Source organism: Eufriesea mexicana, unplaced genomic scaffold (genome assembly GCF_001483705.2).
Source record: "Eufriesea mexicana isolate 0111107269 unplaced genomic scaffold, ASM148370v2 scaffold654, whole genome shotgun sequence".
NCBI lineage: Eukaryota > Metazoa > Arthropoda > Insecta > Hymenoptera > Apidae > Eufriesea > Eufriesea mexicana.
In genome coordinates, this window is record NW_016908877.1 from 1,293,302 (window position 1) to 1,309,691 (window position 16,390).

Below are 16,390 nucleotides of genomic sequence, written 5' to 3' on the forward strand. Positions count from 1 at the left end.
TAAAAAATTACTCAATCGGTATAACAGAATGCAGTTTTTCCCTTTACCATGATGTGGTACAGAGATATTCGTATCTCATTTCTACGCATGTGCGTAACGAATAAGCGCGAAAATTTTAAAATATTTTCTATTGAATGACATTTTCTATAATAAAAATAAAAAGAAAGATTTCGAATAATTTTATTGTAATAACAACTATAAAAAATAAATGAATAGAATTTTTATACACTAAATATAAAGGTCGTACAAAGACCATAGGAAAGAAAAATTAAAATAACGAATAACTACATAATGATTTATTATTTATTGTAATAATATATTATTCTTTTCTGTTTTATCTTTAATTCGATATTGATTTCATTTATTTAACTTAATATAAATTAACTTAACATAACTTGAGGATGAATCATTGAGTACTATATTTAAACAGTACAATAATATTTTGATTGCACTACCGTTATCTTTTACATAAATTTTTTCTTATTTTTCGAATTTAATCATTGCACGGAAGTTTTTAATGGATGCAAAACCTTGTATGGATTAAGTATACCATTGGGATCCATCATTCTCTTCAATTCGTGCATAAGTTCGATTTCAGAAGAACTTCTACTCATGTGCAGATACTTCGTTTTCGTGAATCCTATGCCATGTTCAGCACTTACACTACCACGAAGGCTAGATACGTATTCGAAAATAAAAGGTTGTAGTTGTGACGCTATCTCAGGTTCATACGAAGGTATAGAAACCTGTACATGAATGTTTCCATCACCTAATAGGCAAAAAAGAGACAAAAATATAAAAAAATAAAAAATTGTAACCTTTCGAATTAATTTTCGAGTTGTTCAGTCTTGAGCATAAGAAATACAGGTATTTATTAAATGCTTATTCAATCATACCTAGATGGCCGTATCCACTAATTCTTATAATACGTGGATCTCGCAATCGTTCTCTGAGTACCTCGATCACTTTATAAAAATGTGGAAGAGGTATGGAAATATCATATTTAAAAACGTAACCCTCTCGTAATATTGCTTCGCTAATGCGTTCTCTCAGCGCCCATATATTCTATGTAAAACAGAAATAGTTTTCTTTATTTATTCTCGCCAAATGTTTCAATTATTTGCTAGAAATTATTGTAATTATCAAAAGTTTAAAAAAAGGTTAAAATTCCCGAGATAAATAATACGGTAAAAATGGCTTCTACTGTAGAATAATAATATAAGAAAAAGTAAGAAACGTTTCTAAAGGACAGCCAGATGATACGAGAAAATACTAATTACTAACTCTGACTTTGGCAGGATCTGAAGTCATGGTACCGTCTTCGATGAACTCGTTGGCAAACGCCTTCTCCACAAAAGAGTTGAGCTTCTCTTCATCATGGTTCACGTTACTACCAGAAGTCTCCATTAGTACGTAAAAGTTATGACCACTGGTATTCGACGTTAGTGGATTCTTTAGACCCAAGATCTCTGTCGAGACGTCTAAAGACAACTTGTCCATCATCTCGAACGAAGACAAAATCTCCCCCAACTCCTTCTTTGCCAGATGAAACGTTTCTAGCACTTTGTCAAAGTTGTCTAGCCCTACAATAGATAACGAATTTTTATGCAGAGATGCAGAAAGCACTTCCGAGGACCTGTAGTACCTAAGAAAGCAACATTGATGGCTGCAGGAAGAGGTGGACATTGAATTGCGACTTTCGTTACAATTCCCAAAGTTCCTTCGGACCCAATAAATAGATGTTTCAAATGATAGCCAGTGTTGTTCTTCTTTAGCGTACTTAAACAGTCTACCACGTCCCCGTTCGCTTTTACCTGAAACGAAATGATTGAACACAGGGAAAATTGAGGAGAAGATGATGGCTCGGTTGCCAAATTTGAAAACTCACAGCTTCCAAACCTAATACGTTTCCATGAAGATTACCATAACGAAGAAGTCTCAAACCGCCAGCGTTTGTGGATACGCAACCACCGATCAGACAACTACCCTTGGCACCGAGATCAATCGGCATCATTAAACCTACAGTCGCTAAATGATTGTCCAGGTCCTCGAGTACGCAGCCAGCTTCGCAGGTCAGCACCCCTAAAGCGAATAGCCATAAGACAAAAGAAAGTTCTCATTTTTCCCAATTGATCGTTTCAAAAATGCCGGCCCGATACCTGTGACCTTGCCCTTTTGTCTGAAAAGCTCGACTTTTCCTATTTACCTGCCCAATTTCTATCTACCAACCTGCCAATTCGTTCGTTTCGATGATTTTGTTCATAAGTTTCATGGAAATAACAATCTCGTCGAAGACCGGCACGCTCCCGCCTACAAGACCTGTGTTTCCGCTCTGGGGGCATACGGCCAACCGATTGTCGTTACAATACTTTAATATGGCAGATACCTCGTTGGTGGTTTTCGGTTTCAACACGAGTTTGCTCTTCCCTGTAAGTAATTAGGTTCAATATCACGTAACTTAAGTACTACATCTGCATTTAAGTCGATTCTCTTCCCAACTCACGATGCTTATGAATGCATCGCGAAAGGTGGAAAACTCATTTGTTAAAAAATCTACGCGAAACATGATTACTATATAGACATGTCATTGTAACGTCAAGCGAATCCAGTTTAAAAGAAAATTTCATCGGGAAATTCGAAAAATCGTCAGGACACGCTATTTCCGCTTACCTCTGACGATCTTCGAGTGATCTATATTGTATCCTTCGCATTCATCTGCATCCGTGATCACTCTATTTCGTCCAAGTAACTCGTCGAAGTATGCTACGTGATTATTGGAAATATTCGCGTAGGGACCTCTCTTCACGTCATATCTGTCCGCCGTAAATGCCGGTTTCGTGGAACAGAATCGAAATTTCGGACATCGTTGAAATTTCCGTAAGAAAGTTTGAATAATCATATTCTGCAAAAGATTTTTACGATCGATACAAATCCATCGGACCGGTGTTATCAGCGTTGTTTCTTGTATCTACGAAAAGATACGTTCATTGCGAGCGCACGAATCTCTTCCGGTGTCGCGTGAGTCTGCTACTTCCGACACCGTATTCCATGATTTATCGGTCAATTAATCCCCGTGAGAAACACCCAAAATCTCTACCTTAATTTTTACGGCTAAGTTACATTTTAACCACGTTTCTATTTGTGGTTGAATAAATTTAATAATACGACTATTTTTATTCAACGTGGCTAAGGTTCGTAGATGGCGGAGTCTAATTGAAACCGAGTATTCCTGTAACTCGGTCAAAAATTCAAAGGATAGAAATAACCACAGGAGATCCTCAATTCACGAATATCAGTTTGCGATTAATTGAAATTTTTACCACATCGAGTATCCATTTTGTGCTACACATTAGAACAACGTATAGGTTGTAATCGTGCTATTGAATGATATTATTTGATACTGTCATATTAAATGATTACATCGATATTTTTATATATATCGTTCGTTACTTTATAACATGTAAGTGAGTGTCGTATACGTGATTTATTGTAACGTGAAAAAGGTAGCATGCCAATTCCTAGGAATGATAAGGAAAGTGAGGAAAAGAAAATCAAAGAGAATGTAAAGAACAGGGGCAAGATGAAATTTCGTGACTGTCAAGTGATCGTGGTAGCGTGGCAAAAACCAGGCGTGGCGTAATTACGTGCCCGGGGCTGCTTCCATTTTCTACACGCTAATTCGCCTCTGATGCCCGATCGACGGACATCGAATATTATAATCCACAATGAATGTTGATGGGTAACTCCCCTCCTCCTTATGCACGTCCCCCTCTCTGCCCCCTAGTCGTTCAAGAGGATTCGCGGCGACGCGTGGTAGAATTACAATTCTACGGAGCGGTGGGGAAAATAAGGTCATGGGTAGAGGGGTCGAAAGAGTGAAGAGAGAAGACGAAAGAAAAAGAGAACGAATCGACTGACAGAGATGCAAATTCATCGTGGTAAGAGGGAAGAGGAGAACACGAATGGGAAACAGAGAAGCCAATAAGAGATTGGAATGGGAAGGGGACCAATCGTTGCGATGACTAATACAGTCTACGTTTTTGTATGTACACGCGAACTTGATTGGTTGTGTGGGTTGGCTTGCATGAAAGCACGACACTTTCTTTCTCAACATATGTATACGATCGCGTGTCTGTATCAAACAGAGAGTGAACACAAAGGAAGTTAACTACGAACACATAGAAACGAAATGCACGTACGTATAAAGGAACGTCGATATAGATGTGAGATGTCGCTATATTGAAACGCAGGATACGTAGCTATGAGTTTCTAAGGAAGAACGCATGCGCGACACAGCCAAGGAGTAAAGCTAATTTCTCAGTGGCGGCTCGAATCATTAACTTGTTACCTTGGCAACCCCGGTCGACCTAAACCATTGGCTGTTGCTTCCCCCCACTTTCCCTTTGCACGCTCTATCGGTCGAACAACAAACTACACGCACCGCCACACTCCTTCGCGGAATATCGTAATTTTCCTAACCTTGCGTGAACAGGACTATAGACTGTCGCTGTTTCACTCGACCCACACAATCATATGACAGAATATGCAGTTGTATATGTTAGACATGCCACCGTAGGGACGCGGTTGCTGGGATTGGCGCGACCACGACTCTTCCTACCCTCGAAACATTCTACTGTCTCGCTCTTTGTCGAAATCCATGACTGGTATTAGAAGATGACCGCTAAATCTACTACATTTCGTACCTTACGATAGTTCTTTCTCAATGTTTTGTTTCAAATAACGTAAACTATTAAAAATGTATAGCAACACGTGTATATGTATACATAATAAATACAATAGAATCAAGGTATACGTAGCATTAAAAAATAAATAAATTCAGAAGAAATAGACGGTGTTAGTTGGTGATACTTGCGATGAAAGCTAATGGATTAAATTTAAATATAACGACAATGAATATCTCGAACTTATAATCGATACTAAACAGAAATTATTACAATATAATACAGGATACAGTAGTAAATCATTCAAATCACAATTTCAGCAATTTAAATCGTATATAAAATAATGTAATGTTTATACGTTTAATTGAATAAACATTTCATTCTTTAACTAAAAGGAATAGTATCATATTTTACGAATAGATATCCATCATATAAAAGCAAGAAACCAGTGGTAAATGAAGTCGCATTACATGGTTTTGAACAGGACAGTATGAAGCTCAACTTAGAAACAGCTGTGCCAGGAACGTAGCGCACATTCGCGAAATTGGATCGAAAAGAACCCAAAATTGAAAAATTTACAAATATTGTTATTTTTTTACATATACATATATCTTTAAATACACTTATGCAAAAATTAATTTAATTATTAATTTTGTACATACGTTTTACTTAATGTTATTTGTACAATTAGATTTAAAAAATTTCAATATTTGATCCTTCTTAATTTATTACGCCAAACTACTATATAATTACTATAAATTACCAAAAAATAAATCTATTTTATTGAATTTTAAAGCTATTTTTTCATATTTAAAATATCATTATCAGGATCTTATATATTTATTTTATGCCAAAATAATCTGACAATTGTAATAAAGAAGAAAATACTTACAAATATTGTAATTTAGTTGCTTTGATGTGTTTGATCAAAATGTATTAAATAATGTAGCGGTACTGGGTTATATTTTCGTTTTGTATAATATCATTTTGTACCAAAAATAATATATTAAAATATACAATTTAAAAAATGTATATGAGATGTAACATAAGAAATTAATATAAAATGTTTATTCTTTTTACTATTAAATATGCAACAGAGTTATATAAATGTAAGTTAATAATATATGATACTTATTAATACCTGAGATTTTAATACAATTGGAGACAGAAAATAATAAAGTTTAGGAATATTATAAAGTGCAAGGGGAGAACTATGTAAGTAGATTCGTCCCTGACAGTATCGTGAAGTTATACTGCGAAATATTCTGCAGACTATAATCACGTATACGTGCATCACAGGGCATATAATTGTGTTAGTGAGAAATGTATGAGTGTAGAGTAAGAGTATGAGTACCGTTACGGGGCATGCGCCTGCAGCCACCATATCCAATGGCCCCGCCTTTCACGGTGCAAACGATGCCTTTGGGATTTGTCCTCGCTGGACCAATGAGCGTACGAGTCTATCATATGCGACGGGAGAGGTGAGGTTATGAAAACCGACGTGGAAGGGAGCAGACAGGAAGAAGGGCAGTGAGGGGAGGGAGAATCGAGAGAAGCGAGGGGTTCCGCAGATCGTGTGGGAGCAGGGAAGCAGACAACGAATGCGACTACGATTGCTTACGAAACCTTGCGACGTCAACGTCTAACAAAACTTTATTTAAAACATTTGTAGTGCTTTTTAAAAACAAATGAAATACAGACGTGTAGGATTAAAAGTTTGTTCAAGCTTATAGTGAAATTGTGTAGTGACAGTGTCTACGGCGTGTTCGAAAACGTGATAGGTGTGACTGCGCAGTCGCCATGTGAGTACCTGAACAAGTATCTAAACTCTATGCAATATCGTGTGCCTCCAATATTTTTAATTTATCAGTTATATATTGCTAATAATTCAATGGTCACATTATATTCTACGTAACATTTAATAATTACCAACAAACAACAAATACACAACACTCTTTGCATTATGTCCCGCCGGATCTTCGAACGTGCTTTATTTTGTAATCCAATATGTCGGCGTTAGGGACGCTGTTCGGTATTCACCGAGATAAAGTTCCTTTATTGTACGTATTATCATTTTTTGATAAATAACCATTGAATAGACAATTCCTAAACAACCGCGTGTGTTGTTATTCTCATTATCGTCGTTATTACCATTATGGCGAAATCCATGTTGTCAACCGCCCCCTGGTACGGTCGCTTCTCCCCTTCTCTTATTTTTCTTTCCCCCTTCCTCCTACTTTACCCTACAACCTGCCTTTCAATCGTATTTCCCGCTCAGAGAGATATATGCCCTCTTTCTCTTTGAACCCCTTATCCAACTACTAATTATGGTGCTAGTAAGACGACATTTTGTTCCTATCTAAAAACCAAGATGGATCATATGTTTTCTGTTCATCGATACTTTGATACTTATGCATGAATACAGATTTCTTCTTTACCATCTGAAACGTTTAAACTGTTTTAACTCATTAAATGTTTTTATATTTTTTGAGATACTATATGTTTCCTTTTTACTAAATTTATCTACGAACTAATTTGTATAACGCCAAGTCGTATAGAGTAATAGCAACCAAATATACATAACTTAATATACTTTCATAATGTTTCAAATTATTACTTATCCAATATTTGAAAAATAAATAATTTCATACGTCTAATTATTATCTGTCCTTAAATTATTGCAATTTTTAAATATAATGCATATGAGAAACTTCAAAAAGTATACAAAATTATAGGTTATATAAATATTATTAATATTGATTCTAATTTCATTTTATTCCATTTTGTTAGATATTTTAAGTTTAAAAAATCAGTGAATAACAAAATTTCATTCGAAAATTGCTATTTTAAATAACGTATGTACACATACAATTTGTTTTCAGAATAGAACATTGCGTTGTGATGCTGTTATGTCAATATGTAATGGAAATATTTTCATGATTTTAAATTTATATTTTAATATATATTTTAGTTATTATTATTGTAACTCATGCAATTAAAAATATAATGATTTTTAATAGTGACTGCTATTGTTTAGTACCTTTATATTGTATGTATGATATACATATTATTTAAGGTTATCTATCACGCCCAAAACTATTAAACTTTGTACACAAAATAAGTAATATGTATTATATATCAAATAAGTCATTAATAAAAGGATTTTATATTTTATTTGTAGTAAATTGTATATTTTAATATATAAGCACACCAAATATTATAAATTAACTTTTATGTATATTGGTACTACGCAAAATAATTTTTTATATCTTGAATATGCAACAGTTAATTATTTATTGTAAAACACTTACATTCTTAATTAATATTTACACCGTCACCCACTTTTACACTTGATTATTGTTTCATATAATAATACTTAAAGAAAATTTAAATTAGACCTCACTACATTCCACGTGTATGAATATTATTAAGGTTATGGACAATAAACATTGCGTAATTTTTTTTTACATTCTTATATCAAATATACTACAGTTTATGCACTATTACATTAATTGATAGAGTATATTGATATATAACTATTTTACTATTTTTGGAAAAGTTGTAAAAATGTATATTAAATTTTTAGTTCAAATTATTGTAAAATTTATGTTATAATACATATTTGTCTTAAATATATAAAATTCAATTAGAAATAAATTGTATAATATGTAAATAAATGTTCTAAATATAATGTAAATCTACTATATATTTATGTGTTTATGAGTATGAAGAACTTTAATTTGAAAAAATTTCTTTTTTAGGTGCAGTAAATTTAAAAGATTAAAAGTGACATTTTAATAAGCAATCTATATAAGATGGCAAGGAAAAAAGACATTGAATTGCTAACAATATAAGAGTGGGAAGAATACTTCTTAGAGGAAGTTTAGCTTCGAATAACGAAAAGGTTTAAGAAAACATGACAGATGTTAAACCAATTGGAATCTCTCAAAATCAGCCACAACAAGCACAACAACAGTCTCAACAGCAACAACAACAAACCCAGCAGCAACAGCAACAAACTCAGCAGCAGCAGCAACAGCAACAACAAGCTCAATCACAACAAATGATGATTGCAACCCATGATATTCAACAACAGCAAAATGTACAGCAGCAACAACAGCATGTTCAGCAACAACCATCTCAGCCACAACAAGTACAACAACAAGGACAGCAACAAGTACAATCTCAACAAGTTCAACCACAACAACAAATTCAACAACAAGTGCAATCACAGCAACAAATGCAGGTGCAGCAGCAAGTACAGCAACAAGTGCAACAGCAAGTGCAACAACAACAACAACAACCACAGTCTCAGCAACAGCAATCAAGTAGTGGACCACACAGTGTTGTTCCTACTCAAGTACAGGTACAGCCACAGGTAGCAGCAATTATGCCCCAGCAACAGGTAAAAATTTGTATAAAGATATGTTATTACAGAGACAACATCAAGAGCTTAGAAATTTTTATTATGAAAAATAAAATATTCCAGGGTGCTGTTGCAGTATCAATGCAACATCAACAACAGGGCGTTGGAGGTGTATCTATGACTTTATCTGGGCAACAAGGAGCAACAACTATTACTACCATGGCTGCACATCCACAAGCAGTGCAAGTAATTCAACAACCTATGCAGAATCAAGCATATCATTTACAGCAACTTTATAATACCCAAGGAACTCCATTGTTGATGCCAGGGAATTTAGCTCTCCATCCAGCTGGCATAAATCCTTCTTCTATACAGGTACTTAAATATATTCGTGATCTTTACTACTGTTAAAGTACATAAATCTCTTTCTAAGTAGGATACTTTACAGGTCATTACTGCTGGAAAGCCATTTCAATCTGCTGCCCAGTTAACACCGCATATGTTAACTACTGCATCAACACCAGGTCAAGGAGGTGGTCATCCAGCAGCTGGAGGAACTAAAGTTCAAGGATTTCCTACAGGTTATTTACCAGTACCTACTTCTGCAACACCTGGTGCAGGACAAACTCTGGTATTTGGTCAACTTGGTGTATTGGGTTCTCCACAACCACCACCGTCTATACAACAACAGCAGCAGCAACAATCTGCAAATAAACAAGATCAAGTACAAAAGGTATCATATTTTAATTTTAGTCTGGAATATATATTTATTAATCCTATACTCAGTTTATATCTTATACAAGTGTATTTCTAAAATGTGTAGTATACTACGTGTACAGCGGCTACTCCATCCGGCGGACGAGGTGGTATGCAGTTTGCTCCTTGGCAATTTACACCACAAGTTGCTTGGACTGGAATACAGCCACCAGCACTTTTAACTAATCAAATATTTATTAGAGGTCCTAGTCAACCTGATATGTTTATACAAAGTCCACAACCAATTCAAGCTCATAATGGTCAGTTTTACGCATACATTGAACATATTTTTTTTTCCTCCTTTTATATTTTACATTTTATGAAATTTTACATTTTCAATCAAATTAATTTACTCTATTATACTTGGTTAGCACTAGCTACGCAACAACAAATTCAGGGAGTACAACAAATTGCTGCAGCTAGTGGGAAACCAAAGGTAATGGATATACAACAACAGCAACAGCAACAGGGTAAACAGAGTACAGGTGGACAACGACCTTTGAGTATTTTGCCGTCCTCGTCACTAGCAGTACAAGCTGCTAATATAAGAGCTGCCAGTTCTGTTTCAACACAAACTGTTCATGGAGTACAAGCTACGGTACATGTACAGGTTACTATAATTAGTGTCAACAATTGGGAAAGTGATTTCAATTGCTGTAATTTCCGAATCACATGTAAATTATAAAAGCTTCTTTCTGTTTTTGTATAATGAAGAAATTTTTTTTTATGTTTTATAACTTAGAGTGGAAAAGGAAGCGGTAGTAGCGGTAAAAGTCGTGGTAAACCACTACAATCGCCGCAACAACCACAGCAACAGTCACAGCAAACGATGCAACAACAACATCAACAGGTTTTTATTCAACAGAAACAGCACACACAGCAGCAACAGCAGATGCAACAGCAATATCAACAACCACAAGTGCAACCATCACAACAGCAAATACAACCTAAACCAATAATGAGTAAGATGACCTTTCATATATTAGCTACAAAAAGGTATGGGTATTTTAATAACAGTCAAATTTTTGATTATTTTTCTTACAGCAAATATGGCTCTACAGCAACAACAACAACCAGGAGTAGTTCTTGGTGGCGAACGTCCGATTATGCCTGTAGTTTCGGTGAGCGGAGTTGGTGTTGCTACGTCTCAAATGAATCAAGTACAACAGTCTCCTATGTCCGCTGTACAACAATTACCGTTACAGGTATTAAACGTTGCATTTATTTACAATAAGACTTTTTAGTTCAATTACTATATTATCAACTATTATTTTTGTCATGTGATATAATTTTTCTAGGCGATCAATTCGACAATAATTGGTAGCCAAATAGTTAGTGGTACATCGCAAGTTCAAACAATGTCTATGATAAATCAATCAACAGATCAGCAAACACATGATAATAATTCGGCAATAATGATCACGTCACCTGATCGTAATCATCAAGCTGAATGTTCTTTAGTATTACCATCTACTGTAAATACCACAGCAGCAAATGAAGAAAACTCTAAATCAATATTAAAAAAAGAGGAATCATTACCAGTTACAATAGAAGAAATTACAATATCTCAACCCGAAACGACAGGTTCGTTCATAATTTACATTACGGTGATATGTAATAAATATATGCGTGTATTTTTTATGTGCATCTCATTCCATTGTTCTAGACGGGGACCAATCTAAGGTAGTTATAAAAGAAGAAGAAAATTCATCAATAAAACTGGAAGAAAAACCTTGTAGTAATCCTTTAGCAGGACTAGCAAATACAATTAATTCTATTACGAACGGTGTCAACAATGAAGACTCAACAGCAATTCCTGTTTCTATATCAGTTAATGCAAACAGTAAACATGTGCCTCCAAAAGCAATGGTCAAACCTCAAGTCCTTACACATGTAATTGAAGGTTTTGTCATTCAAGAAGGTACAGATTTAATATTTGATATATTTATTATTAGAATATTATCAATAGATATCAACACATTGATTCATATTTAATTAATTTGAATATTTTAGCATCTGAACCATTTGCTGTTAATCGAACGTCATTAAATAATACAGTTAATCAAGAAACAAGTAATATTTTAAATCGTAATAGTAATTCATCCTCTGAAAAAGAAAATCACGAAGAACCTCCAAGTAAGAGATAAAAGATTTAATTTGCCTTTTTAATACATAATATTGTACTGTAAAATGTAAAATACACTAAATACATATTATATTGCAGGAAAGAAACATGCACCAAATTATCCCAATGATGAGGATATGAATAATGTTCACATTGGAAAATGTGAAGCTTGTGGTAATTTAATAGATGAACAAAACACTAAATTTAAAAAAGAAAAACGGTTTTGTTCTTCTGGATGCGCAAAAAGGTTAGTAAAATAAGTTATTTCACAACCACTTATTAAGGACGTATAAAAATATAAGTTGTTAATACCTTGAAAATTATAAACTATAATAAATTTTCAATCAAACAGTAAGAAACGAGAAGTAAGAGATCGTGATGGTACTGAAAAACAGTGGACTGATATAGAGACTGAATCAAAAAGTGACGGAGATATAAAGAAAAATGGAGAAGAAAAGTCATTATCTACTACAACTACTAGTTCTTCTATTGATGAAACACTGCCAAAAGTTAATCCTGTAAAATGGACGGTAAGGAAACACGCATATGAATGTACTGAAAATAAAAATAGCCAATATATGTAATTGAAAATTTCTAATTTTTCTTTTCTTTTAGGTTGGTGAAGTGTGCGATTTTATACGCGGATTACCGGGGTGTGCTGACTACGCAGAAGATTTTGCTATTCAAGAAATAGATGGTCAAGCACTTATGTTACTCAAAGAAGACCATCTTATGTCGGCTATGAGTATTAAATTAGGTCCTGCACTGAAAATCGTAGCCAGAATCGATTCAATGCGTGTGGAATCGTCAAATTCTAACCCCACATCTAATAGTTCGTAAATGTTTATCATTTAAGATTTTTACTCGCAGAATTTCAAATTGCAGCCTATGGGCTACAGGGTTTGTGCAAGTATTTGATCAGGTCATAGAATTAAGATGTTTAAGAAAAACATGAGATGTTTTTATTCAAAAACAAATATTTGTTTGTTTTTTTTTTTTCCTCATATTGTTTGATAAAATTGTTCCTTTTTGTAAATGGGACAAAGTATTGATTATTAAGATTCAGTACTTGAAATTCTATAATTATAATTTAAAGATCGATCTACATAAGACTAAGTTTCGTACTATTTTGTTGGTATACAAAGTAGCTATATAGATACTTCGGATAAAAACATAGTGTTTATTTAATTTTTTAAGTTTAATGTATTATATTGACAATATATACATACACATACAAATCCACTTCATACAGTAAGTCTTACACCGATTGCTTTTTACAAATGTAAATAGAATTAAATTTGTGACTTTCGTAGTTTAAAATGTATGTATATTTGCTTTTAAAAGTTTTTCTAAAATATTGCTGTTTGACTAGTATGATCAAGAAACTGAGTACAAATTATGTCTATTACACAAGAAAAGATAAAATGTATATAAAGTATCCGGCATATATATGATGTATTTTGTACTCGAAAATTCCTTTTGGAAGCTGTATAAAAATTATTGCCTTCTGTAAGACTTACAATAATCTCGAAAAATATCCGGCATTTTTAAAACGGTTAAGCTTTGTGACAAATAGCAATTTCTGTGCAAGACAATTTCAAATTGGAATACAAACTATTTGAAACAATGCGAAAACACTTTTGACCATGTACTACTTTGTAAATGTATCATGAGCACTCAACTTACATACGTGTAAATATTAAACATAAAATGTTTATTTAATATACAAATTTTATAACATAAAATTTTAGTTGTTAACAGTAATTATCCTTCCAATTAGAACAAATGATTTTGAATTTAGTAATAATACACCCTAAGTGTAAAAAGATATATATTTTAATTATTTATATAAAATATGTCGATTACAGAGTGAGATATTATTTTTAATTTAATATAACATTCTGTAAATATTGAATATATTCAACAAAATGAAATTAATACGAATGTATTATATCATTATTTACTATTTATTATTATACCTTATAATATAATATAAGAATGTAAATACAATATTTAATCTTTAAATATTTATTTAGTAAATTTATTAATTTTGCATTTAATACTGTAGAGACTGACAATTATCATAACAAATGTATTTCAAAATTAATATTTTAACAATGAAATTGCATTTATAAAATGTGCAGTACTTTCATATTATAACTTACACTTAATTTCTATTTAGAGTAATAAATAGATACAAATCAATTACAAACAAATTACAATAAAAAGATACAAATTAATTATGATGTAATTAGATAAAGATATAAATTGCATTTGTTATTTGAAAATTACTCAGGGCATAATCACATATATCTTTTTATATTGATTTGAATGGCATTTAAGTAACAAATGTATATTATTGTGATGACATTCAAATAAATTAAATCTTTGAAAATATCAAAAAATTTTACCATAAATATACTTCATTCCCCTCTATTGTAATCAATGTAATTATAAAATGTAATAATACTCCCTAAAACAAATACAAACAAATTCGATGACTAAAAACAATTCTTTTTTTTTTTAAATTATTTATTACAACTTACATACATACATTTTTATATTTTTACATTTTAAATAGCAATATTTTTATATTCTCCTTCTGCTAATAATTCTTTATTACTTTCCAATTTCATTTCTTTTCTTAATGGTCGTACATGGCGAAAATATCTGTATATTTCGAATACTAAAATTCCACTAAGGAATATTGTAGAACCCATTAAGGTATATACAACTCCTCTATGAAGTTTATCTAAAATATAACTTTTTTTTTTATACTTTGGCAACATTTTGTATTAATATTTTTATTTTGTATTAAAATTGGTCTTCAAAATCAATAAACCTAGAAACATTTAAATATTATTACAAATTACGTAATTGAAAAATATTTAATAAGTTTAATATAATTTATAACATAATTTATAACATTACATAATTTATAATGAATATCTGATAAAAAAGAATAATGTATTATAATTTTCCAAAACTTCTTTACTTTTATTACTTACGTATTTACCAAGCTTTTCTGTTTGAGGTTAAGAGTATATTTCAGCGTTCCTTGTCGAACTGCGAACTTAAACTCAGCTAACCCTTATGTATAAAATACATAATGATACTTTTCCCATAAATCAAATGTGGTGATAACTTAAATTTATTGTCAAAATTAATATAAATTTAAAATACTTAATGCACTTCACGATATTTTATATTTTATCTTATTTAAATTAGGAATATAGATTTCTAAGATATTTCTAAAAGTTACCTGCTATTTCTTATACAATTTATACACATTTTTACATAGTTATTTATTACATATTTCTAATTTTAATGTATTTAAAATAATTCTAATAACATTATTGTCTTAATAAAAAAGATATATTTTTAGTTTTTTAAAAATTCATTAAATATTGTTGAATCTACATCCAGAACTATCTCATCCAAGGAAGGTCCTTGTTGTGTCACTTGTAATTCTAAAATGGAAACCAACTTTATTGCATTGTCTTAAGGATTATGTTTTTTTATGATTTTTCTATCTTTAAAATGAACAAACTTGATATGGATCCTGTTGCTTTGTACTCCTTAAGTTCTTCTTTAAAAACTTCTTCAAATGTTTCTCGTCTTTCTTTCATCATTTTCTGTTGTTTAAGTTCATATTTTGATACCCTTTCAATATGTTCATTGGCCAATTTTGCTAAATTTCATATATATTTTTATTGTATTAATTTTATATTAATATAATCAGTAGCAATACTTTTAATACTACATAATTTACCTTTAATAACATCTAATTCTGCAAGCTTTTTCTCTTTATATAAGGCTAATTGAAATCTGTGATCCAACTGTCTACTTTGCAAATCTAACATTTCATTTAGATCTTCTAAGCGATATATTGCACTTTCTACTTCTTCAAACGTTTCTTGTAAGGTTCCTATAATATTATAAATTACATAAATTAAATTTTTAATATTTTTAATAGTAGAATTCAAAATGTATTTAAAATATTAATACCTATTTGGTCCATAAGATCTTGTATTGCATTGTTGATTTTTGGAATGTAAGCTAAAGTACTATTTAAATGGGTGATATTTTTCCATTCTTGTTCAAGTTTTCCATAAATAGTTCCAATCAATTTATCAGCCTCTTGGGCTTTCCCTGCATTTTCTTCTGCAAGTTCATGTAATTCATTCCATTGTAATTGAAATCTATGCAAGATATCAGCTCCTGCATTATAATTAACATTTCTGATATTACTATTTTTTTTTTGTTTTGGGTTATCAACAACAGTTAATCCTCTAATACTAAAATAATAAAAATAAATATAAAACACACATCAAATATATAATAACTTATCTATAACCATATATTTTATTTGTATAAAATTAGAAATAAAACATTTACCTAGCTGATATACCTTCTTGAACTGTTTGAAATTTATTACGTAAAGTAGTAAACATGATTATA

The 16,390-nt window shown here is 31.8% G+C and overlaps 3 protein-coding genes across 5 annotated transcripts; 1 reads left to right on the forward strand and 2 right to left on the reverse strand.

The window, feature by feature from the left end:
- Positions 1-413: 413 nt before the first annotated feature.
- Positions 414-8,109, reverse strand: D2hgdh (D-2-hydroxyglutaric acid dehydrogenase). 2 transcript variants are annotated; one of them, XM_017898682.1, is made up of 8 exons: positions 7,994-8,109; positions 2,671-2,902; positions 2,230-2,427; positions 1,889-2,082; positions 1,646-1,814; positions 1,285-1,583; positions 897-1,065; positions 414-769 (listed from the first exon to the last, which is right to left on the reverse strand). In XM_017898682.1, exons 2-8 carry the CDS (start codon positions 2,897-2,899, stop codon positions 498-500), a joined length of 1,530 nt encoding a protein of 509 aa, XP_017754171.1. In that variant the 5' UTR covers positions 2,900-2,902; positions 7,994-8,109; the 3' UTR covers positions 414-497. The 2 variants fall into 2 exon arrangements, with proteins under 2 accessions (XP_017754171.1, XP_017754172.1); XM_017898683.1 differs by lacking the exon at positions 7,994-8,109 and adding an exon at positions 4,349-4,358.
- On the forward strand, positions 6,009-12,769 carry LOC108546542 (polyhomeotic-proximal chromatin protein). Of its 2 annotated transcripts, none has more exons than XM_017898680.1 (14): positions 6,009-6,484; positions 8,444-9,087; positions 9,172-9,423; positions 9,497-9,781; positions 9,872-10,064; positions 10,176-10,414; positions 10,547-10,766; positions 10,849-11,009; positions 11,103-11,388; positions 11,471-11,725; positions 11,818-11,940; positions 12,029-12,176; positions 12,282-12,459; positions 12,545-12,769. In XM_017898680.1, the coding sequence occupies exons 2-14, from the start codon at positions 8,599-8,601 to the stop codon at positions 12,767-12,769; spliced, it is 3,054 nt and encodes a 1,017-aa protein (XP_017754169.1). In that variant the 5' UTR covers positions 6,009-6,484; positions 8,444-8,598. The 2 variants fall into 2 exon arrangements, with proteins under 2 accessions (XP_017754169.1, XP_017754170.1); XM_017898681.1 differs by having other exon boundaries at positions 10,176-10,402.
- A 2,529-nt stretch (positions 12,770-15,298) lies between these two features.
- On the reverse strand, positions 15,299-16,390 carry Dysb (dystrobrevin binding protein dysbindin). The gene is made up of 5 exons (XM_017898591.1): positions 16,328-16,390; positions 15,938-16,227; positions 15,702-15,857; positions 15,480-15,620; positions 15,299-15,399 (listed from the first exon to the last, which is right to left on the reverse strand). Exons 1-5 carry the CDS (start codon positions 16,381-16,383, stop codon positions 15,311-15,313), a joined length of 732 nt encoding a protein of 243 aa, XP_017754080.1. The 5' UTR covers positions 16,384-16,390; the 3' UTR covers positions 15,299-15,310.